This window comes from Callorhinus ursinus, unplaced genomic scaffold (genome assembly GCF_003265705.2).
Source record: "Callorhinus ursinus isolate GAN/ISIS: 27379988/994484 unplaced genomic scaffold, GSC_fseal_2.0 scaffold29, whole genome shotgun sequence".
NCBI classification, from domain to species: domain Eukaryota; kingdom Metazoa; phylum Chordata; class Mammalia; order Carnivora; family Otariidae; genus Callorhinus; species Callorhinus ursinus.
Window position 1 is genome coordinate 14,801,086 of NW_027397091.1, and position 24,812 is coordinate 14,825,897.

Below are 24,812 nucleotides of genomic sequence, written 5' to 3' on the forward strand. Positions count from 1 at the left end.
TAACTGGAATTTAAATAAAAAATGAAACCAAAAGAAGAAGAAGAAGATTGTGCTTAGAAGCAACAGAAATCAACTTGACCATATAACCATAGATAGAGATTTGTGTAACAATAGGCTTGGGAAATCATGGTGCGATACAACCCCAATGAACTGTCTCATCTGCAGTGGTGCTTACTCTCTTCCAGACAGTGTACTGCACATTTGACATTCAGTTAACTCACCTGATCTGCACAACCACCCTGTGGGTGGGTGACATTCATTATGCCCACTGTACAGATGAGGAAACAGAGTCTTTGGTTCAGAAATCCTCTCAAGGTCTCCCAGCTAGTAAGTGAAGGACAGATATTTGCATCTCTCTGACTCCCTAGCTTGGGCATTTCTTCTGCCCATCTGCACTGCCCTCAGATCTGCTTCTCTCCATGTCGCTTCCTTCTCAGGCAGGCTCTCCATACATCCTGACAAAGATGGCCTCCAGCAGGCACAGAGCCTGCCAGCTGAGCAATCCTCACAGAGAAAGCCATTCATAGATGCACCAGGATGTGGCCTGAGAAGGTGAAATGTGGCCACGGGACACTGTGGTGAGCATGGTAGGCCCCGGAAAGTAATTCCTGAGTTGACTGTACAAAGTAGAGCCCTATGCCTTGGGGACATGAGCTTCCATCCAAAAAGGGAGGCAACCTTACAGTGTCTCCTCAGACCTTTAACAGCTTAAGGGGGAGAGAGCTCCTCAGAGTCAGACCTCAATGTCATAGGAACATTACCACCTTTCTTTTTATTCTTTATCTGGGAATGACTGGGAGGGAGAGGCAGACCGGGTCATTTGAAGGGAGAAGAGAGAGTTTGGAGGAGCGGGGCAGAGGTGTAGAGAGCCAGGAATGGTATTTGAGAGACAACATTCCTTTGGATCCTGAGGGGTGAGAAATGCGTACTGTCCTCATTCCCTCCTGGTCCAACTCCGTTGTCCCATCATCTGCGTGCTGGAGGCAAGGGCCTCCGTAGGGACAGTCCTGAGATTATTCTCAACCTCATTTTCTTGTCTTCCCTTGGTGCTACAAGGCTGCAGGATTTCGAGACCATAGGGATGGACCCTGAATTTTTCCATAAATCTGCTTAGTTTAGGAACTATTTTTATTCTCCATATCTTTGAGGCTTTGAGCACGTAATAAAGCAGCATAATTTAAAAAGTGTGTGAGTACTCTGAGCACATAAATTTAAGTTTTAAAGTAAAAGTAGAAAGAAAATGAGGGCATTGAGCTGAAGAAGCAAATATGAGAAGTAGGAAGGGAGAGAGATTTTATCCATGCTGATTTCTAAATGTGGCCGGTAGGTTTAGCTCAAAGCTTCCCAGTAGGCTGAGTAAAAAGAGAAATATGTTTACAAATTCTTTTCCTCATAAAGACAAATATACCAATTTTGAAAAGTATACTTTTTTCTTCACATAAAAAAAGATTCACCATAGGGGGCATTTTCTAGAAAAAATGTGGGCAGCAGCCCCCTCAACAATGTGACCACCTATGCAGATTTCTGTCCTGTACCCCTTCAATAAAAGGGGAGAGCAAAACATAAAGCTTAAGTGATATCAACATCACAGTTCCTGGAGTAGGCAGTACTACATATGCCCAAATATAAAGCAAACAGGAAAATAAAAGAACCTCTCATTTGCTCAATTAGAAGACCCCTCCGAAAATGCTTTTTTGGGCCATTTGAATGTATAAACTCTTAGGGATGTAGATAAAATAGTTTGCTTATACCTTTTCATTTCATAATTTAATTATACACATTTAAAATAACATATTATGCAAAGTAATATATTTAGAAATATTACACTTTTCCATTTAGATTTCAAGAAACTATAGTATTCTAGCTATGTTCTTGTATGGTGCATACCCGTGTCTCCATCATTGGGGTCAGCTCTAGAGTTCATCTTACTTGGGCTCCAGAGACTAATGACTTCACTTTCAGCTAATGGTTGTTGAGAGGTGTTACTTTTTAAACTTGTGTACAATGTCCCTACTGGAAATCTTATCCCAAGCCCCAAATACCCATTTGTATGGTATTAGAGCAGCGTCCCCACCCCACTCCATTTATCTGATGGGGCGCGTTTGGGATTGCCTCTTCACAAAGACTTATTGTATAGATTTTTAAATGATCTTTAAAGGATGTCAAACACTTGCAACCAGAAGGTCATTGCTTTGGGAGTGGTGATTAAATTCCATTGACCCTTTATTCCTTATTTAAACAGGTGAGTGACTTCTCTTAGCCTCTAAAACCAGACTTGGTTGAAGTCATTTCCTGCCAATGTATCCTCCCCAAACAGTACTTTGTGGTTCGAAACGATGTAATTAATAGAACGCCCTGTAACCCAAGACTCTTTTATGGGGCAGGACTATGTCAAGGCATTTGTGATGGCTGAGTGCTTGATCTGACCATAACATAGCCCACCCTGAAACCCACCCTGGAAATGCCCCATGACTTAGAAAGAGCGCTCCCCTGGGAAACAGAGTCAACCCTGTTTTGCTAAGTGTAGGATCTTGAGCAGGTCACTTAAATTCTGAGGCCTTGGTTTTCTTACAGGTGAAATGAGGGGTGTAGGCTGGATCAGACAGGGGTTTGAGGGGGTCATAAGGGGAACCATAGGGACGGCTCCATATATATCCCAGGGTGGCTCTGGTGCCTTCCCCTCATAGGCAAGTCAACAGAGTTATTCTGCTTTGGTCTATTTTATATAAAGGGATTCCAGGTAAAATTTCCTTTGAAGTAAAGACCCCTTTTTTTAATTAAAAAAAAAAAAGGAGTAGGCCATTATAGAGGCCTGTCCGCTCTGAAGTTCTCTGACTTCAAAGCCATCAGGGGTCATAGTTAAATCTTCCCACTGATGGCTAATGAAGATATGATGTGCCTGGGGAAGGGGGGACAGACACTGCCTGCTAGTTGGTGAGCATAAGCCATCTGGCAACACAGACATAGACAACCCACTATAACAACCCACTTAGCTGGGACCTAGAAAACCTGCTTATAATTTTATGAGAAGCAAATGACAAGGCAACAGTGGTTCTCAAGCTTGGCAGCATATTGGAATCACCTGGGAGTTTTTGAAAATTCCGATGTCTGTGCCACACCCCATGCTAATTAAGTCAAATGCTAGAGGAGGAACCCAAGCTTTGGTTATTTGTGTCTCCCAGTGTGAGTCTAATATGTGGTAAAGTTTAAGAATATACAGCACTGGTACAGTCACTATGGAAAACTGTACAGTGGTTCCTCCAAAGATTAAACATGGGATTACCATATAATCCAGTGATTCCACTCAATCCAAAAGAATTAAAAGCAGAATCTTGAAGAGATATTTGCACACCCGTGTTTATAGCAGCATTACTCACTATAGCCAAAAGGTAGAAGCAAGCCAAGTGTCCGCTGATGGGTGAGTGAATAAACAAGATATGATATATACATACAGTGGAATATTATACATTCTTAAAAAGGAAGGAGATTCTGACACATGATACAACATGGTTGAACCTTGAAGACATTAGGCTAAGTGAAATAAGCCAGTCACAAAAAGACAAATACTTATGATTCTACTTAAATGAGGAATCTGGAGTAGTCAAATTCATATACAGAAAATAGAGTGGTGGTTGCCAGGGGCTGGGGGGAGGTGACGGTGGAGAGTTGCTATTTAATGAGTTTAGAGTTTCAGTTTTGTGAGATGAAAAGAGTTCTGGAGGTTGGTTGCACAACAATGTGAATATACTTAACACTACCTAAATGGACACTTAAGAATGGTTAAGACAGTAAATTTTATGCTATGTATATTTTGCCACCATTAAATATAAAAAGAAAAAGTGGCATCATGTAATGACTTGCTACTCCAAGTGTGATCTGTGAGCTCCCAGCATGGGCATCTTCTTAGGAGCTGGTTAGGAATGCAGCACCTTGGGCCCCACCCAGGTCTTCTGCATCAGAACCCACATTTTTAAACAAGACCCCCCCCCCCGCAGGTGGTCCATGTGCACATTAAACTTTGAGAAGTGCTAGTTGTGATGGACAGAACATTTGACCAGGTTGGAAGACATGGTGGACTCAGTCATTTGCTACCCAGCATCCACCTCCTTTCCCTACTTCCTCCAGAACCTGGCGTTCTCTGAAAGGCCATATGTCCAGCGGGCTGACCTCATCTGCATCCCCACGCAAACCACTCCCCTGGCCAGTGACTGGTTTCCGGGTGGGCATGCTGCCTGGTTCTGGCCAATGCAACTAAGGCAAGTTCTACTGAAGAGGTTCTGGGAACACCCGAGAAGAAATGGCTTGTCCTTCCTTTTGGAAGTTTTCATGTCTGGACGGGACCCAAGCAAATTCTGTATGCATTTTGGGACCTTGGACGCAACTGGCCTGGTTCTTCACACACACACACACACACACACACACACACACACACACACACACACACACACACAGACGCTGACTGACAAGATCCTGGGGTCCACCTCACTGATAGATTTATGATTATGTGAGATTAGAAAAGTATTTTTTAAGACCATTTGAATCAGGTTTTCTGTTACTTTTAGCCAAGGGTTTCTCACCCTTGAACCTACCAACGTGTGGGACCGGGTAATTCTTTGTTGTGGAAGGGCTGTTGTGTGCATTACAGGACGTTAGGCAGCAACCCTGACCTCTACCCTTAGATGCCAATAGCTCTTCTCCCTCAGTTTTGACAACCCAAAGTGTCTCCAGACAGTTTGCCAATTTGGGGTTTGGCGGAGGGGGGGTACAATTTGCCCCCAGTTGAGAACCACTGCCTAAGACAAAGGCATCCTAATGAATGTGAAGGCCTCTATTCAGTGGATCCTCAGGAGGATAAAAATTCCTGCTGCCTATGCTCCAGAGTGTTGCAAGGATCAAAATGAGATCAGTTGTGTGAGAAAAGCAAATACACACAAGGTGTTGCTAATCATTACCTGTCTTTGATGCTGCTGGGCTGCATTGATAGCGATGTTGTAGTTTCCATTTATTCTTTTAATGGTCAGAGATGTTTAACTTAACAGATGGCCAACGTGGATAGTGAATGGAATTTTCCCCGACAAAGCTGGTGAAAGAGCTCTGGGGTTCTTCCTCCTGCTCAGAAACACTGATCTCCTACAGCCCAGTCCAGAGCTGGACCCCCAATGCCGACTCCTCGTCCCAGGAGGTGATGGGGGCTGCAGAGCTCACTTTTTAGCGTATTTTCACAGATTAAGAGAGATCTTCATATTTAGCTGCTGGAGAGATGGAGACCCCTCCCCCATAATAGTGTATTCACAGCTCACACATCTGTGTATTTGAGACCCGCAGTATTGGGGCCCAGTCTTGCCTTGTGCTCCCCTTCCTCGAACCAGCTGGCACATCAAGGTCTCTTAGATGCCTCCTAACTCCTACAGTCAGTGCCTTCAGATTCATCACTTCTTGGAGAGTGTGTGTCCCTAAGTGTCACAGAATGTCTCCTGTGGCAGGAAGCCTTATGAGGGGAGCTAGACTCTAGGTGTGGAGAACTGGGAGCGTGGGAACAAGTGAGGGGGCCAGCGCTGGAGATATCTGAAAGCAATGGATGGATCGGTCATTTCCGTCGCCAAGTGCTTGCCCTTTGCCTGCCTGGGGCTGGGGTGGGAAGCAAAGGGCGTTAGGAGGCAGCTGTGGCCCTCACAATCTACTGGGGAATATATGGTGGACATTGGGTTGCTCTCCTGACCTTGTCCCATATCATGGTATGGAGTAACTACCCCCACTAACATGGCAACTACCCTGACTTTGTGCCGCATCCTCACCCCTGCAGCCTGGGTGCTCTGTAGGTCACTGACTTGCCTTCTGAACCAGAGGTAGGACACATATCTGGTCTTGACATATGATGACTTGGACTGGAGAAGGCATTCCTTGGCAGCTTCTAGGGAAAAACAGTTTTCTTTTGAGGGAGGAGGGCGTGCCTTGCAAAAGTGATGCCAGGTCTGGCCACAGCCCAGTTATTTCCACGAAAGAGTCAAGCTGAGGATTGAGCCCATATATAAAGGAAGGCCAAGCCAAGAGAGTTGCAGGGAACTCAAGCCAGAGCTTCCTCAAGCATGTGATCCACCTCCGGACTTCTTGGTGGCAGCTGTTAATAAGACCTTCTTACTATGTAAGCCAGTTTGAACTGGATTTTTCTGTTCCTTGAATTACAAACTGTCCAAACTGACCCAGAGTTTGGTACCAAGAAGGGGATGCTACAATAAGCAAACCTCAAATGTGGATTGGCTGAGAAGAGGTATTCACATGAAGAGCAGCAGGATGTCCCCTTGAACTAGGAAGATGCTGATCCCGGGCTAGCAAAATGGCTGGTTCTCCCTGTTTAACCCTGGGATACAGACCCTATGTGTAGGGAGATAGGACATTTGGAGAGATCTGGTGGGAAATACTCAGGATGTTGGCTACCTCTGGCAGTCTTTGTTAAGATCCTAGGAGACTTGTGGTACCTGGGTGGCCCAGTCGGTTAAGCGTCTGCCTCCAGCTCAGGTCACGATCCCAGGGTCCTGGGATCGAGCCCTGCGTTGGGCTCCCTGCTCAGCAGGGAGCCTGCTTCTCCCTCTCCCTCTGCTCCTTCCGGCCCTCCTCGTGCTCTCTCTCAAATAAATTAATAAAATCTTTAAACAAAAAAAAAAAAGGTCCTAGGAGACTCAAATTTAGGAGGAGGGTAGCCCATTTGAAAATGGGGAGGAATAAAAACACAGCTTTGCTGAGAGAGGGCCTTTCTGCCTGTGGCATGCCAGCTGAAGTGACTGGACTTTGATAAGCAAGCCCTGCTGGGTCAGAAAAGCTGATGTAACTGGCTAAAGTTAGAACCCAGGCAGCAAATCAGGTGGCTTAGCAAGAGAAAAGATCAGGGCCCTGGAAAAACAGTGTCCCCAGGTCCCAGGTCTTTATGGAGTGTCTTGTCTTAGGTACCTCAAGCTTGATGAAGGGGACAGCTCATTCACTGAGAACATGGAGCTAGGATACAGCTGGGGGGCAGGTAGCCGACGTGGGGTACCTTCGCGTCAGAGGTGAAGGAAGATGCCACTAATCTGGGGAGCAGGGCAGTGGGCAAGGCACAGAGCCCTGTTGCCAGCTCAAGGATTCTGACCTGAGACCAAATCCAGCTTGAACTACCAGCCCAAAGACTTGAATAGAAGAAATCCAGGATATTCTTAAGGATGCTGACTTGCCAAAGAAAGGAGCCAACCAATGCCTGAAATTGCCCATTCCTTGGGGCAACCCCTGAACTTGTACCAACCAGAAGTGTGTTGTTAAAGCAATGACTTTCCTTGAAAGACACACGCCCACTCAAATTTTGGCAAGGCAGCAGACGGGCTAGCTACACCCAAACGCAGAGCTGGGGGCCACCATCTCGGCTGACTAAGGCACTTGCTTTACCACCATGGCAAGGAATCTCCAGTATTTCCTCAAGACTGCATGTACTGTTGGCCAATGACACCTGAATGTGTTTCCCATGGTCCCCTTCTCCAAATGGAGAATTCCCCTTCTGGAAATTCTTATTGCAGATAAACTGGGGTTTTTCCCCCTCACTATTGACTATGTTGATGGTGGTGAAGTTCAGAATTCAGTTCATAAGTTATCATCCCATGAGTTGCTACTTCCAGACATGATGGAGAATATGATGCATCTTCCAGAAAATATGAACTTGAATCTGAATCCAGTAACTGGATGAGTCATAGGGCTTCACCCATTGGGGGAGGAGGTGAGTCTACTTTAGCCAAGTGTGGGTATTTCTGATGATTATGTAGTGGAAGAAGAATGTATAGACATTGGGTCACCAAAGGGGTGGACGATAGTGGGGTATTATGGTTACTGTTTAACACTCAGCTCACCTTCTCCGGATAATAATCCTGATTTTGTTCAGGTAACTATGCTTGATCTCACAGCTTATATGGTTTGAAGAAAGCTAACTCCCCTCCCAGATATAGGACTGGAGTGTACTGCCAACACTAAGCTCACACTGGTAACCCTATGCAGACCTTCAGGACTGGATGAGGCTCTGCTTGGAATGCCTCAGAGACACGTTCTTTCTCTTCCTTTCTTCTTCTGGGGCTCGGTGTTGGGAAATATGAGTCCTAAAGCAGCCATTTCCCTGCCATGAGGGGAACCAATCGAGACCGAAGCCAACACAAGGAGGAAAAGTTGAAAGAATCAGAGAAAATGGAGTTGTGGCCTTGACTGCACCATACCCATCCTTACCCTTGGGCTTTTGAGTTTTATAATGTCTTCTTTGATAGTTGATCCAGTTGAAGAGTTTTCTGTTGTGTCACTAAACAACCAACTATTACAGAGTGTGGTAAATGCTAAAATAAAAATATGAAAAAGTGTTGGTAGTAAAGAGAGAAGGTGGGTTAATTAGCTAAGAGGAGCAATGATTTCTTTTTTTTCCCTTTAAGACAACTTTATTGAGAAATCTTGGACTTACAGAAACTGTTTATATTAAGGTGCGCAATTTGATTGGCATACACACACTGAAAAGATCACCATGATCAAGCTAAACAACTGATCCGTCAGTTCTTTATAGGTATCTTTTAGTGTATGTGTGTGTACTAAGATGTAATTTAAGATCTACCCTCTTAGAAGTCTTCAAGTATACAATATATTATTGTTAACTATTATTACCGTGCTGTATACACAGATGTCCAGAATTTATTCATTCCACGTAACTAAACCTTTGCACCTTCTGACCAACAACATATCCCCATCTCTCCAACCACAATTCTGCTCCCAAGAAGCAGTGTTTCTTTAAGCACTGACAGCAGGAAGAGTAGCAGAGAGGAACCCATCACAGTTCTTAGCATTAAACACACCCCTTTGGTGGAATTTACTAGACGCATCCAGGGCCATCATTGTACATTTCTCAGTCCATCCAGGCGGGAATGGATGTGTTGAGGTCTTCAGGGCAGGGCGCTGCCCCTGACATCTCAAAGTCCTCAATAAATATTGAATGGTGGGAGGAAGCCTGCCATCTGTTGCCCCCATCCCTCAGCAGGGCAGTCCCCCAGTGTCCTCTCTCCCTGTGAGCAGCCAGCCACCTCCTAACCCTGTTCTCCCACCGCTGTTACAGAAGATGGATCACATGTCTCCCAGGCTGAGAGCCTTCCTCTCTGAACCCATTGGAGAAAAGGATGTTGCCTGGGTGGACGGGATCAGCCGTGAGCTTGCAATCAATTTGGTCACCAAAGGTTTCAACAAGGTAACTCATTTTTTTCTTATTGCCCCAACTTCACTCCCCGACCTCTCTTCCCCTAGCCCTGCCAGATGGCGGCCACTGCTATGTGTCCCTGCAAGGGGCCATCACAGAGCAAAGCCACCACTTGGCAGAGCGCCACTTGCTTCAGCGTCACTGACCCCTCATGTTTGGGCAGCCTCGAGGGCCAGTAGATGATGGGCAAATTGAATGGCTTTGGCTCAGAGCAGCTGGGCAGGGCATGATTCACTTGGTGTTCAAACCCCCATGCGTCAACAGAAGTGAGCCAGCCGCCCGAGTCTGGGGCTGCGCTGTCAGGATGGATGATTTGCACATACTTCCCACCTCCATGAAAGACTCGTGGGGTCTCGCCTGCCTGACTAGGGCACCAGCTTGGCAATGGCAGGTGGAGTAACAGCAGCCTGGGGTCTATGCCAGAGTAAGAGGATATGAGTTGTTCTAAGATGTCACTCACAGCCCAAGAATGGCCTCGAGGGTACCCAGTGGAATCGGAACACTCTTTTCTATGTAATTATTTGTTTTTATGGTGCTCTTAAAGCTGCTTGGAACTTTAGGGAGAATGGGAGACGATCCCGAGGAGAACCCAAAGAGGGTGAGCACATACAGAGGTGGATGGGAATTCACGTGGAGCATTGTGCGCTCAGTTGAGAGATTTTGCTCACAGCTACTGCTGCTCATTCCCTTGAGTTTCTAATGTCAGTCTATACCACTGCGCAGGAAGATGAGCAGAAACGCCTGACAAAGCTGGGAACTGTTGCACACACGGCTGATAATCAGTTTGGTGTGCACCTGCACCATGCATGCTGTTTCTAGGGGGCCTTGAACTAGTGGGCCTCTGCTTTTCTGGTCAACACGCTGCTTATACCAGTTGTGAAATATTCTGAATATCACCCCAATCTACTGGCGCATTTAATATCCACTAGGTGGTATTGCCAGGAAGCTGGAGCTCCACCATTGAGGTGGATTGGATTCTTTCCTCCCAGATAAAGGAGATGGGACCCTTCCCAAGGAAGTAGTGAAGTAAGCAAAGTCTGCTTAGGGAAGACATTTTAAATTAAAAATTCCTTTTTGAAAGAAATGATTGTCCCTTTTCTTTTCTATTGTGGTGTAATGCACCAACATTGATATGAAGGGTTCAGCTCAGTGAATTTTTACACACACACACACACACACACACACACACACGCACACACTCACGGAGGCACCCCCCAGATTCAGTGATTGGATACCTCCAGAATGCCCGATGATCCCCTTGTGTCTCTCCCCCATCAATGTCATCCCCCACTCTCAGATATACCCATTATTTTCGCTTCTACCCCCTTTGATTTAATGGGTTGTGGGTTTTTTTGCTGTTGTTCAGCCAGACTCAGCATTTTGAAAATATTTTTATTCACATACAGTGAATTTCACCTTTTTTAGTACACAGTTCTGCAAGGTTTAACAAATGCATGCAGTCATGAAGCCACTACAATCAAGACACAGAACAATCCCAACACTTCAAAATGTTCCTCTGTGCCCTTCATATTCCCCACCCTCAGCCCCCAACAAACCACTGATTTATTTTCTGTCCCTATAGTTTTGTCTTTTCCAGCCTGTGTTTTAAATGAGGATTACAGGTGGGGCAATAGGCATGTTTAAGATAAAGGAATGAATGAATAATGGGTAAATTTCAGGCATCCCAGAACTTGCTGCACAGAATCAGGGCTGTAGGGAAGAAGAAACCATTTGCCTGGGTGTGGCCAGGACCCTCTTAGGCTCATGACCTCCTGGTGAGCACAGTGACCAACACACCACTTCCAGGCCCTACTCATTCCTAGGGTCACTAATTCCAAACACTAACGTAGGGGATTTCACCTTTCTCCGTTGCTTTGAGCCCCTCACCTACCTGCAAACGAGATGAGGGTCGCTATCTCCACTTCACAAAGGAGAGGACAGAGGCTCCTGGGAGTGAGTGCCTTGATCAAGGTCCTGAGTGAGGACAAAAATGGCGAGGGATTGTGTTGTCACCAGCCGCACAGGAAGATCTGGGTCCCAGGGGTTACCACGGCGGGGAGAGGGCTTACCCTGGGATTCGGGGGTGAGACTCTGTTTCAGGGCTGGGCCTGTAAAAGGATCCAGGAGATCGGATGTGGCACCTACAAAGGTGAACAGGTGCTTCTGGGTGAGGACCGGTCAGTGGCTAGGGCCAGCAGGAAGAGCCTCCAGGGCAGGCAGATCCTACAGGGAAGGGCTTTCAGATTTCGCATATATTTTATTATTATTTATTATTATTTTTAGCATATTTTTAGGCTTTTATTTTTAGAGCAGTTTTAGGTTCACAGCAAAATTAAGCAGAAGATGCAGAGATTTCTCATGTACCCCCTCCCCCCACCACATGTACATCCTCTCTCATGAGCCGCACCCCTACCAGAGTGGTACATCTGTAACCATCAAAGAACTTAACGTTGGCACACTGTAATCACCCAGGGTTCATAGCTTATTTTAGGGTTCACTCGCAGTTTCTATAGGTTTGGGCAAATGTATAAGGACACATATCCCCCATTATAGTAATGTACAGAGCTGTTTCACCGCCCTAGAATCCTCTGAGCTCCTGGATTTTTATACCCTGGCTGCAAGAGACCTTAGGGAGGGTACCTGCCTGGGTCTCATGCTATCCTTTGCTGGCCTCTCCTGGGGTCTAGTTGTCCCCTCCCCCAGCTATGCCATGACTTTTAAAACTATTGATTCTTCTATGGATTCACCCAAGTCTCTTCAGGACTTTGACAGTCAAAAATTTCGCTGAATTCTCTCTGAGGTATTTTGTGCCCGCTCTTCTCCCAGGCGGTCAGCCTTGGCAGATCTAGATCTCTGCTGTCGGATACAGTGGCCACTGGCCATTTGTACCTGCAGAGCACATGTCTGAATAATGCTTTAACACTATGCATATAAAGTACACACCATGATTTTATTTTAAAGATTTAGAATTTTAAAGTACCCCACCCAATGCAAAGTATCTCATCAATAGTTTTTTATTGATTACACTTTGAAATGATATTTGTGACATATGGGAGAAAATGAAGCATATTATCAGAACTAATTTCACCTGTTTCATCCCCCCCACCTTTTTCCTGTGGCTACTAGAAAATTAAAAATTGTATATGTGGCTGGCTCACATTAAATTTCTACTGAACAGGGCGCCTGGGTGGCTCGGTTGGTTGAGCGACTGCCTTCGGCTCAGGTCATGATCCCAGGGTCCTGAGATCGAGTCCCGCATCGGGCTCCCTGCTCAGCGGGGAGTCTGCTTCTCCCTCTGACCCTCCCCCCTCTCATGTGCTCTCTCTCTCTCTCTCTCTCATTCTCGCTCTCTCAAATGAATAAATAAATAAAATCTTTAAAAAAAATTTCTACTGAACAGTGCTGGTCTAGATTTAACAGCAGAAGGGCCGAAAGGGACAAAGGAATGACCGGGAAGGGAAAATATGTTGGTGCACAAGACGCTCAAGAGGCTTTCGATGGCCTGGCTCTAGCTCTGTCTTATATTTCCCACCCCCACCCCCTCCATACCCAAGCCCCACTGTCCATGAATCACAAACACAGACGGGACCACCTGCCCGCAGGCCTCTCTTGAAATGAACATTCCCCCACTTCAGGACCCCATTCACAGTGGACCTTCTCTGGGAAGAATGCCTTCCTTCTGCCCGCCTACCCCAGCCTAATAAGCTTGTGCTTCTGAACACTGAGTATTCAGTAGGACCCCTTGCTGTGACATCTGTACTGTTAACTATTCTTTCCACACATGGCCTGAGTACCCACCCTCATTATGCTAGAGAGGCACAGCTTGCCTTTGGGGCTCTTCCACGTCTCCTGTGAAGCACAGGAGGGTTCTACAATCTTTGTACTCCTCTTCTCCCTGTGAAAACACTGCCCAGGGATGAGGGAATTTCCAGGCACTCAGTAAATTCAGGGACTTTGCACAGTGCCCTATGGGGCGGGTGCATTACTTGGGGGATAACCCTGAAGTTATCCAACAGTGAGGAAGTAAGTTTACCAGCCCAGAGAATCTGGTTTGGCTCAATGTTCTTTGAAGACACTATAAAGTCCTGTCCTTGAGCCTGAATCTTCCTCCGGAAAGATACTTGGAAGATCAGTAAGGGATATATGTATGGGTGCCCGCCTGCTCCCTAAGGCTCTCCTAACAGCAGAACTTGTGCATGATGTTTGCTACATGTCAGGCTCTGTCCTCAGTGCATTATTTATATCTCATCAAAGCATCAGAAAATCCTATAAGGTATACTATTTCACCTTTGTTTTACCAATGGGGAAACAGAGGCACAGAGCGTGACCTGCTCAAAGTCACTCGGGCTTAGAGAGGTGAAATTTGCATCTGGACAGACAGTCTCTGGGGGTGGGGGGTAGTCATGCAGACCCCCCCCCCCACTGCCTGATGTCTGGGCCCTGCAAGGAGTCAGTCGTGGAAGTTTGGGGTTACCCTGCATAGGGTTGCCAGATAAAATACAAGGACCTGCTCCATTAAATCTGAATTTTAGTCAAACAAATAATTTTTTAGTGTAAGTATATCCCAGGGAGGCATGGAGAAGGAAGAAGAGGCAAGCCCTGCATTGGATCAAGCATTCGCACTAAGACAAGGAGTTTTAAACCAGAAATGACCGAGAGGTACCGGATTTTCAAGATTGTCGCTGGCTACCAGTGGCCGCGAAGGCTGAAGAGCCAGAATCCGGTTAGAGAAAAAGAGAGTTGTTGATCCCCCAAAGAAGTCTTGTAGCCACGTAAATGCATTCCCTCTAGGCTCCAAGGAGCCGGCATTGCAGGCAAAGGTGAGAGAGAAGCCTGAGAATCAGTGAGGGCCAAGACCGTGGATGTGTTTGCAAAGGTCAGGTGACAGAAGGTACACTTGTGGGGAGTATTGCATAACCTGCAGGGTGTAAAATCACTATGTTGTACACCTGAAACAAACGTGTGTCAACTTTGCTCAAATAAAAAAAAACAGTTAACGAAAGAAAAGAAAAGGCCAGGTGTCACAGTGAAGATGGAAGATTTTCATTGGCATGGACTAGGACCAGCCACCTAGCATGAAATGAAGATATGAGGCCCCTTGTTCCCCTATCCCGAGGAATTCAAGATGGCCGCAGCAAAGCATTAAACCAAGGGGGGGGGGCCTCTGTCCAAGATGGTGGGACTAGGCCATGGCTGCTCAACGTCCCCGTGTCTCTGCGTCACCCTCCCCGCAGCCAGATTTTTGTGAGCTTTGGTCACTTTCTGGAGCCAGTGGAGAAACAGAACAGACTTTGGGCAGGGCGGGGATGGGGACCATGACGATGGCTAACTTTTCCTCCCCACCCCTGGAGGGTGGCAGAGTGAGTGGACGAGGAATAGTCAGTGGCAACTTGGTTCCAGAGGCCACGAGAAGAGGCCCTTCTTCCTGCAGCGTTCCTGGAAAATTTGCCTGTGGTCCTACATGGCATGTGTTCCCTGGCTTCCCAGCTGCTGAGGCTGGAGGGGATACGGAGGCTCTGATCACCCGACCAGCTGATGCCAACAGCGGGGCCTCCAAAAGGGCAGAGGCCTCCATAGGTGTGAGGCCAGATGTGGACAGTCAGGATGGGCAAACATGGGGCTCAGGAAAACCTCTTCTGTTCTCAGTGATTCCATCTGGAGAATGGGACGGGGTTAAAACGTGCCAGGGATCTGGAGCCCATCAAAGGTCCTCAAGCGCCATTACTATTATCATTATTATTACTATTATTTATCATCTTCCCTAATGTTCTTTCTCCCTGGACAGAGCTCCTTGTTCCTTGATCCTGTCATCCACCTCTGCACCCCACCCCCCACACCCACTGCAGCACCTGGCTCAATTAACATTCAATAGATGTTCATTTTTTTTTAAATGTTGAATTAAAAGACATCTCCATAAAATCACCACCGAAAAAACAAGGATATGAGATCGTTCTAAGCAATAATATGGCTTTTCTAAAAAGATGATTCAAGTAACAGTTGAAAATGACCATGACATCCTGGCTGTTTTTTTAATCTTCTCAACAACCAGACCATGACTAAAAATAAACCCCAAGCTCCAACAGCTTGGGTACATTTTACAACTGCAATTCAGCTTTTATTTAATTTCTTTAAAAAAAAAATGTTCCCTTTGGTTCAGATGAAGTTTGCTTTGTTTTATGTAACTGAAAGTAAATAGACAGCAGCAGGTTTTCCTGGAGAAGGCCCAGGACGGCAGGCATGGACACTGGTTCTCGTTCATTCCAGGCTGGAGAGCCCCCAAACCAGCAGCGAATGAAGGGCGTTTATGACCTTAAATCTCCAGGCTTCACCATTGAGCGGCTCAGTCAATTTGTGGCCACTTGGTCTTGGGCGTCCCTTTCTCCATGTAGTCCTCGCTCCTTGTCAATAATCATGTGATAAAATTATAAAGAGATTAGGGAAAGTTGTAGAATAGTAGTTAGAAAATGAGAGAATGCCGAAGAGCTATCAGTCCTGGTGTACTTAGTATTAATTATGTGCATTTTTCATGCGCACAGACTTTTCAGAAGGGAAGGATGGGCAAGGTTTATCGTGTTTTACATTCTGTGCTCCTCCCACAGGCTAAGCATTCCAGGACAAATAAGGAATTTGCATTTTCCTGATGTTTTCACACTGAATCTACTTAATTCAGTTTGCAAGGTGGGGCAGGGCATGTTGTGAGCCTTCAGGCAATGCAGAAACTGAGACCCTGTTTCTTGGGGTCCTCACTTCAGGTTAAGTGAGTTGCCTGAGGTCACACAGCTGGTTTGCAAGAACAGATTGGTGTTAAGATGCCCTTCATCTACCAGTCCCGCGTGCAGTGGTTCTTGGTCAAAGGAGCTTTTGTGGCAATGTCTGGAGGGGACATGTGGCAATGTCTGGAGGCACTTATGACTGTCACAATTTGGGGGGCTGGGGGACTGCTCCTGACATCTAGTGGGTAGAGACTGGGGATGGTGCTAAACTTGCTGCAATGCACAGGACAGTCCCCAACCCACCCCAACAGCACAAAATTATCCACAATGTCAACAGCCAAGAGAGTTAGAAACTCTGCAAGATGGATTGAGAAAGTGATGGGGTGGGGAGCATTTCTGATTCTTCGTTATGTGCGCATGCATGTGTGCATGTGTGCGTGTGTCTGTGTTAAAAAGAAATACTAGGGGCACCTGGCTGGCTCAGTTGGTGGAGCGTGCAACTCTTAATCTTGGGATTGTAAGTTTGAGCTCCACGTTGGATGGAGAGATTACTTAAAATCTTAAAAAGAGAGAGAGAGAGAGAAATACTAGATCAGAGGCCAGAAGGGAGTATGCTAGGCTCTTGCTACTCAAAATGTCCCTGGACCAGCATCAGCTGGGGACATGTTGGAAATGCAGACTTTCAGGCCCCCCTCCAGACTTAATGAGTCAGACCTCCCTTTTAACAAGGTCCCAGGTGATTCATGTGCTCATTAAAGTTGAGAAAGGCAGGTTCTGGTTTACCCCAGGCTGAACATTCCCCCAAACCCGACCCGAGAGATGTGCATTTCACTTGGCCTCACATCTCACCAAGGGCCGGTCCCAGAATCCACATCGCCCAGGTGCCATCATTGTCCCTCAAACCAGACCTGGGCCCCTTCCTTCGATTTTCACGAGGGTCCTGGTGTTGGATAAGAGCACCTCTGGGTTGGTTTATTATAACCTTTCCCGTTTTTCTCCCTGCCTCTCCCCCGCCCCACAGGCCTACATCCTGTTGGGACAGTTCCTTCTGATGCACAAGAACGAAGCAGAGTTTCAGAAGTGGCTCATCTGTTGTTGTGGTGCCACCGAGTGTGAGGCCCAGGAGAGTTCTCATTGTCTGAAGGAGTGGTGCTCCTGCTTCCTATAGACACACACCTCCTGGCTCTGATGCCTGGGTAAACAGCGCACTCTGTACTGGCACCCAGGCTTGGAGTCATTATTTTTGTGTTTAACTTGAAGGATACACGTTCATTATACAAAGTCATGCATGAATATAAAAGAGGACAGACAAAAGACAAATGATCCCCAAATTCGCCCACACAGAAACCACTGTCATTCACCTCCCATGAACATCATGCCAAGTATCTCAGCATAAATTTATATAAAAGAATCTTTTCTTCTAAGGTGGGGATTAAGTTTTAAGCCAGTGTATTGGTTATCTATTGCTGCATGGCCCATGAACCCAAAGCATAGCGGCTTCAAACAAACAATTTTACCTCACACAGTTTCTTAGGGTCAGGAACTGAGAGTGGCTTAGCTGGGTGATTCTGTCTCTGGGTCTCCCATGAGGTTGCAAACTGGAAGCTGGGCAGCAGTCATCTGAAGGTTTGACTGGGGCTGGAGGCTCCACTTCAAGGCGTTGCACTCATGTAGCTGTTGACTGGAGGCCTCAGCTGCTCTTTACGTGGGCCTCTCCGTAGGGCTACACATGGCATGGCATCTAGCTTCCCCCAAAGTGGCTGACCCAAGAGGGAGTAAGAGAGCAAGCAGGAAGCCACAGTGCCTTTTACGAACCAGTCTCTGACTCACACTGTAAAACTTCTGCCTTCTATTTTTAGAAGCAAGTCATTAAGTCCTCAAGAGAAAAGAACTAAGCTTCCTTGAAACAGCAACTAATATGGCAGACCTATTTTTAAAAGCATCATAGTCAGATTTCTGAGGTATAAGTTATATTCAGTAAAACTTGCCCTTTTTAGGTATAGTAGTTCTATGACTTCTGACAAATGCATTGTCTTATGACCACCTCCAGAATCAAGACAGAGAACACTTTCAATGCCCCAAAGAGTTCTCTAATGCCCTCCTGTATTCATCCCGGTGCCCCTCCCCAGCCTTTGCCAACCAATGATCTGGTTTTTGTCCTTATAGTTTTGACATTTCCAGAAAGCCAACTAAATGTAATCACACACTATGTAGCCTTTTAAGAGTGACTTCTTTCACTTAGCATAATTCATTTGAGGTGAATCCATTATACAGGCTTTATAGTTTCAAAAAAATGTTGGCACATATTGTTGGTGCCTGGCCCCATATCCTGTTGGCACTCACTGTTCTAATAGAGCCCAGTAACTTTCCTCAGCAAGCTCCTGAATAGCCTCTGCCAGCAGGGTTCTCTGGCTCCAGGAGTGGGGATTCAACCATGCACAGGGAGTTAACACCCAGTCGTGGGTGGAAATTGATGGCTAAATGCCTCAGCTTCCTTGTGCTCTGGGTGGGACAGCTCTGAGGTGGTATCTCCCAGCTTCCCAGCGGGGTTGAGCCCAGCTCCCCACAGTGGCCCCTTACCCTTTTAACACCCCCAGACATTTGCTTTCTTCTCCTCCCACTCTACTATCAGGGTTTCCTGGGATCACCCCTCTAGGAAATATTCAATTTTAGTTTCAGTCGGGTTCAAGAAGAACCCAACTTAAGACAAAAGTGTTATAATTTAATTTTATTTCAAGAGAAGAAAAAAAAGTGGAACAGAGAGAATTATTGAACTTCATTGAATTTTTTTCTTCATTACTTGATATAGTCCTTTCTAAATCAAGTTCTTCCAAGTGTAAAGCATAATATGGGAAAAACAATAAGAGAGAGGTTAGTATCATTAGGTATATTTTAAACTCTGTTTTTCAATATTAGATGGTATGAATTCCCATTAAAAAAAAAGAAACAAGAGTAAAAAGAAATTAGCACTCTTATTCCTCTCATTTTAAAAAATTGGCTTTAGTATTATTTTTAACTTATCAAGGTTTATAGCATTTACATGATTCCCATAAGCTTAATGCCTGCATTTGTTCAGTCTTAGTTGTATATTTAAGAGCTTATCATCAATCCTTGTTGGTATAATTACTTTATACCTGGCTTTGTCACTCCCAAATTCTTTGTTTTGATACATCTCTCTGTTGGTTGAGTTGGATGATTATATTAGTCAGAATAGGTCAGATTATGCTGTTGTAACAAACACTCCCCCAAAGCTCAGTGATTTAGCCAGCAAATGTAGATTTCTGTCTTAGGCTTCATATCTAGTATATGCCATCAGGAGAGCTCTGTCCGTTGTAATCACTCATAGTTAGGTAGATGGAAATTCTCTTTCAATACATGCTTGGGGTGCCTGGCTGACTCAGTCAGAAGAGCATGTGACTCTTGATCTCAGGGTCATGAGTTTGAGCCCCATGTTGGGTGTAGAGATTACTTAACTAAATAAAACTTAAAAAAAAAAGTTTCCATGAGTACCACAGCAGTGGCAAGGTGCCATGGTGAATTACACACTGTATTTCGAAGCCTCTACCCAGAGTGATATATTCCACTTACGCTCACATTTCGCTGAACAAAGCAACATTTGTTCACATTTCATTGTGAACAAAACAACAAAGCAAATTACATGGTCATACCTAACTTCGAAGGGTCAAGGACTCTTCTGAACTCAGAAGAAGCAGAAATTTTTGGTGACAGCACTAATCAAGACTGCAGTCATCAACTTGGTTCAATGCTTTTTTCCTGGATGCCTCACAGGTGTTACATTTCCTAAGTTCATAATATGATTGGGATATTTCCATGGTGGTCTGTTTAACTCTTTCTAGCTCTGCTTCTCTAGTTGTCCCCAAGGAGAGCCAACTGGCTGGCCCAAAGATTTAAATAGCTCCATCTCCCTAGGTCTCAGGTTCTGACCATCCAGAGCCCTTCCCTTGCTCCCTCCTGTACAGCCCATCCTTGGATTAATTCCCTACTGAGATAGGCATGAGATCTAGAAGTCAATCATTTTCTTTTCTTAAGATTTTATTTATTGGGCGCCTGGGTGGCTCAGTTGGTTAAGCGTCTGCCTTTGGCTCAGGTCATGATCCCAGGGTCCTGGGATCGAGTCCCGCATCGGGCTCCCTGCTCCTTGGGAGCCTGCTTCTCCCTCTGCCTCTCTCTCTCTCTCTTTCTCTCTGTCTTTCATGAATGGATAAATAAAATCTTTAAAAAAAAAGATTTTATTTATTTATTTTAGAGGGAAAGAGAGCATGTGCATACATGTGCAAACGTGGGGGGAGGTCGGCAGCGGGGGAGGGAGAGAGAATCTGAAGTAGACTTCACACTGAGCACCTGAGCCTAAACCAAGAGTTAGATGCTTAACCGACTGAGCCACCCAGGTACCCCAAAGTCATTCATTTTCTAAAAAAGAGCTGGTTGGCTCTAGGGAAAGGAAAATGGGAAGTAGCTTTGTTCTTCACTCTATTTCTACACACCACCCACACTGCTGAAATTTGTCCCTTTAATCAGGTTGATGTCTAGGATCATGTGGGAAGATTAGGGAGCTGAGAAACTTGGAGGAGACAGGCTTCCAAGATTAAGGAGCATCTACAGAGGGACCCTAGCACAGATATTGAAAACCAGGGTAGATGCTCCTTGTGTAGTGTAACTGGAAGGACACTGAGGATGAACCCTGTTCCCCACGATTTTCTCTACAGACACTAAGAATGCTCCCCATCAGCCATTCATTCTCTTGTGTTGATTTTAGTTTTTCTCATAAATAAAATTACTGACCCAAATCCTTCACCTTCTCCCTGTATTTTCCACCTTTGTCAGGTGATTTTGCAGTCCCTCCCACTAGAGGCAGAGTAACTCCCAGTCCCTTGACTTAGACTTGACCATGATTTGCTTTGGCCAATAGTACAAGTTTGAAATGACAGCATGCCAGTTCTGAGCTTCATTGTGCATTTCCATTTTCTCTCTCATATCTCGATCAATGTTGAGAGAAGAGCTAGCTCCTTGGATAACTGCTGCACCTTCAGGGTCCTAGAATAAACCCCAGTGAAACTGATCTGACCCAATTTGCAGCAAGGACCCAAGGCCAGCCAAACCTGCAGCTTGATGCAAAGTTGCCCAGCAGAGCCCACCCTGGATCAGCCAACTCACAGATGTGTGAGTAGGAATAAAGGATTGCTATGCAAAGCCACTAATGTTTGGGACAGTTTGCTATGCAGCAATATCTGATACATTCCTTCTAGTCTAACATGTCCTTACCCTGCCAGACGGTGCTGCATTAAAACCCAACCAAACCTTTCAATGGAGCAGCAGTCCAGAGTGAGTGAAAGAATATTGCCTCTGAAGGCAGCCAGGCACAGGCACAGCCAGCTCTGCCAACCAGCACCTTATTCTGGGTAAGCTACTTAACTTCACTGAGCCTTGGTTTCTTCATCTGTAAAATGGGGCCAGGAAGGTAATTACCCTGCCTGGAAGCCTGGATTAATTGAAATAGTATATGTTAGATACGTGGTTCATAGTAGAATCTCTGTCTCTGTTCTTAAGGCTCTCCTCTGAGCCTGACCCCTGAGTGCTTGGTCATCTCGTGATACTTGGGAGAGAATTCATAGCTCTGAGATGGAAGGGAGCCCAGCTATCAGCTTATCCAATTCTGTTCCAGCAGACGAGTACAGGACACTGTACACTATACACTCTTTAGGGAGATGAGTGGGTAATAAAGGACAACCAGTACAAATCAGATTTTGACTGGGATCTTATAGGGTCACATCAATCCACTGATCCCCAAAGGCATTTTCAAGGACACTCAAGAGGGCACATGTGTCCTCAGCCAGGTCAAAGGCTCATCTTCTACTTGGCAGGACAGTTGTTTCAATGACTTGGGAAAGGATTGGTGCCTGAGAACATTTACCAGTTGTCATGGATTTGAGCAGCATGTTAAACGGGAGCCAACCATCTGCAAGGAAGAGGGGTTGAGTATTGACTCTTAGCCCAATATCTGTAGTTTGGGGGCATCTGTGAATCAATAAATGATTTCAGTTAGTATTTATGGAGCATTTAAACTTCCACACATGATTAGGTACTAAGGGAAAGGCAAAGGAAATAAGAACAAGTTTCTCTGGCTTTGAGCAGCTTACAGCTTAACAAGAGATGATTAGGAGAAGGGAGGAGAAAGCAGCCAAGGTGTTAGGAGGTATATCTTAGCTTGCACTGTCCCAGAAGTACACCTCAAGACAAGAGTCTAAGGGAAAGTAGTGCATTCAGGAATGCTCCCAGGAAATGCCAGTAGGGGAGTGGGCAGTGTGGCATGAAGAGAAAAGCAGCCAATAAAGGTGTTCCATCTCTGGCACTGTGGGCAACTGGACCTCAGTCCTGCCCAGGGAACTCTGGGAGCCAGTGTAGGGCATGCATTCAGACACCTCACCCTGGGGTAACTAAACACCTGCTCTTAATAGTCACTTGTTGAGGACTGCTCCCACAGGAAGTTAATCCCTCAGCTCTTGAACCTGCCACATGGGGAAAGTGAACCTCACTGAGAAGGAGGTCAGGCCCTGGCAGCAGGAAGTCGGGCCAGTCACATGCACTGAAGTCGGGCCAGTCACATGCACTGAAGTGGTAAAGATGAGGGCACACGGTGTGTGGGGCACCCATGGTTCCTGCTACATGCTGGATTTTGGAAAAGGACAGGCCTGGCTTTGAAAACCGTCCATCCCTTACCACCAGTTATAAAGCCTTTTGGGAAGTCACCCTGTCAGCCTCACCGCCCATCTGTAAAATGGTGATGATAATTGTATCTACTCAAGCACTGGGAAGATTAACATTCCTAGCACCAGATAAGAGCTTCATGCATAGTAGCTCTAAAAACCTAAGTAATAAAATGTGCAGCACTGACTGTGTATTGTTATTTATAGAAAGGAGAGGTGGGGATGAACGAGAGTGGTTAAGGAAGGCTTCTAGGAGGAGGTGATGTTTGACCTTGGTGTTAAAAGGGGGAGGTCAGGATTGAACAAGCTGTGGATGGGGAAGAGATAGGGAAAGAAAAAGAGGGTGGGAGAAGGAGCTGTGAGGGGAAACACAAACCCATTTGGCCTGGAGAGGGTTGAGTTGGAGGAACCCTGAAGAGTCACTGCAGGCTCTCTGTCCTGGCAAGGTTAGTGCCCGGCAGCACTGAGTGGGGACAGGGACCCCTTTGTTGCTGATAACCCAGAATAGGGCAGCCCTGCTCCCTGCACCTGAGAAAGATCCTGTAGTAACTGATTACTACAACCAACCACCCTTTACTCTTCCTTGTATCCACACGCTTTGCACAATTTTTTAGCTCCTCCTGCCAAGAGGCAGAGTCTACCTCCCTTCCTACTGAATCTGGACCAACCTTGTGACTTACCTTGGCCAAAAGAATATGGCGAATGTGACACCGTGACAATTGTGAGCCTAGGCTTCTGCTTGCTCTCTTGCACCCCTGTTGACCATGCAAACAGGCCTGTGCTAGCTTGCTAGAGGAGAAGAGACATATGGGGCTTGCTAGAGGAGAAGAGACATATGGGCCAGTTGTCTCCCTTGCCTCAGCCAATCACCAGTCAAAAGCCAGCCATCGGGGTGAGCATCCTAGACAAGCCAATCTATCAGCTGACCTCAGATCCATGAGTGAGTCCAGCTGAGAACAGCCATGCCTGGCCCAGAGCCAGAAAACTGCCCAACCAACCCACAAACTCGTATAAATAAATCCTATTGTTTTAAGCTGCTATGTTTTGGTGGTTGTTTGTTACGTGGCTAGAGCTAACAGCTAGAACGCCCATGTGAGGCTCAGAGTGTGGAGCATCTCCAGGTGTAAAATGGGAAGCTCCCACTTATTTTTTAGAGGGCACCCTGAGTGATATCCTGGTAAATGATGATAATGGGAGGGATCCCATGGCTCATAGGCAAAAGCCAAGCAACAACGGTGGGGTGGAGTGAGAAACAATGGCAGCGAGGCTTTGAACCAAGTATTTTGTAAAGAGTGTGGCTCAGAGTGGAGAAGGTAGGATGAAACCGTGGCAAGAGTTACCAATGGTGTGACCAGTTGTGGGGGGCAGGGCGATTTATTCCTGGAAATTTCTGAAAGAATACTGTGTGTATATGTGTGTGTGTGTGTGTGTATGTCTCTATATCTATATATGTATATGTATACATATCTCCATACATATATGTACATATGAGTATATATGTATATATGTGTATGTATGTGGGTATAGATATATAATTTTTAAATGTTTGCTGCTCTAAATACAGAAATAGGAATGGTTGAACACACACTTCACCGGGCACTTTGCTAGCACCCCAAATCCTCCTGGGGTGAGTGTCTTACAGATGAGAAGACTGAGGACCAAAGACATTGATCCTGTGAGTCACTTCACTCCAAGTCTGCCTGATGTAAAAGCAGTGCCCACGGCCTGCAGAGCCACCTTGGTGGTGGGGAGGGGGCATATCTGGTGATTCAGAGGTGCACTCAGTGACACAAACGTAGAACCTACTAGGGAGAGACAGGCATTAGAAGACATGAGGGAGACTTTTCCCATGGCCACGGGAAGATGACTGATGAGAGAAGCATGGACTGAGGGCCCCGGGATGTATTCTGTGTCGCCACCACCACCACCCCCAGGGCCTCCCATATCACTGGTCTCGCATCATGAGCTGTTGCTCTAGGCGGAAGTGAAAGCTCCTCTTGAAATTCTTTGGCTTGGAGACTTAGGGACCGCCTTTCTCATCTCCCCCCGCTTTCTAGTTCTCCCCTTTCTTTCCGAAGATCAAGGTCACTTGGAGAAATGGAAGTAGGCAGTTATCTTTACAGACCCATTCTT

General features: G+C 46.0%; 1 protein-coding gene across 3 annotated transcripts in view; it reads left to right on the forward strand.

Annotated features, from left to right (window-relative positions):
• BANF2 (BANF family member 2) overlaps positions 1-17,175 on the forward strand; it is a 32,611-nt gene extending 15,436 nt beyond the window's left edge. For 2 of the 3 annotated variants that reach the window (XM_025876839.1, XM_025876838.1), the window contains 2 exons: positions 9,104-9,232; positions 16,976-17,175. In XM_025876839.1, the coding sequence (XP_025732624.1) occupies positions 9,107-9,232; positions 16,976-17,122 (273 nt within the window). In that variant the 5' untranslated portion in view covers positions 9,104-9,106 and the 3' untranslated portion in view covers positions 17,123-17,175. Of the gene's footprint in view, positions 1-437; positions 579-9,103; positions 9,233-16,975 lie in introns of all 3 variants that reach the window. The other variant, XM_025876836.1, reaches the window with a different exon arrangement.
• The last annotated feature ends 7,637 nt before the right edge of the window (positions 17,176-24,812 follow it).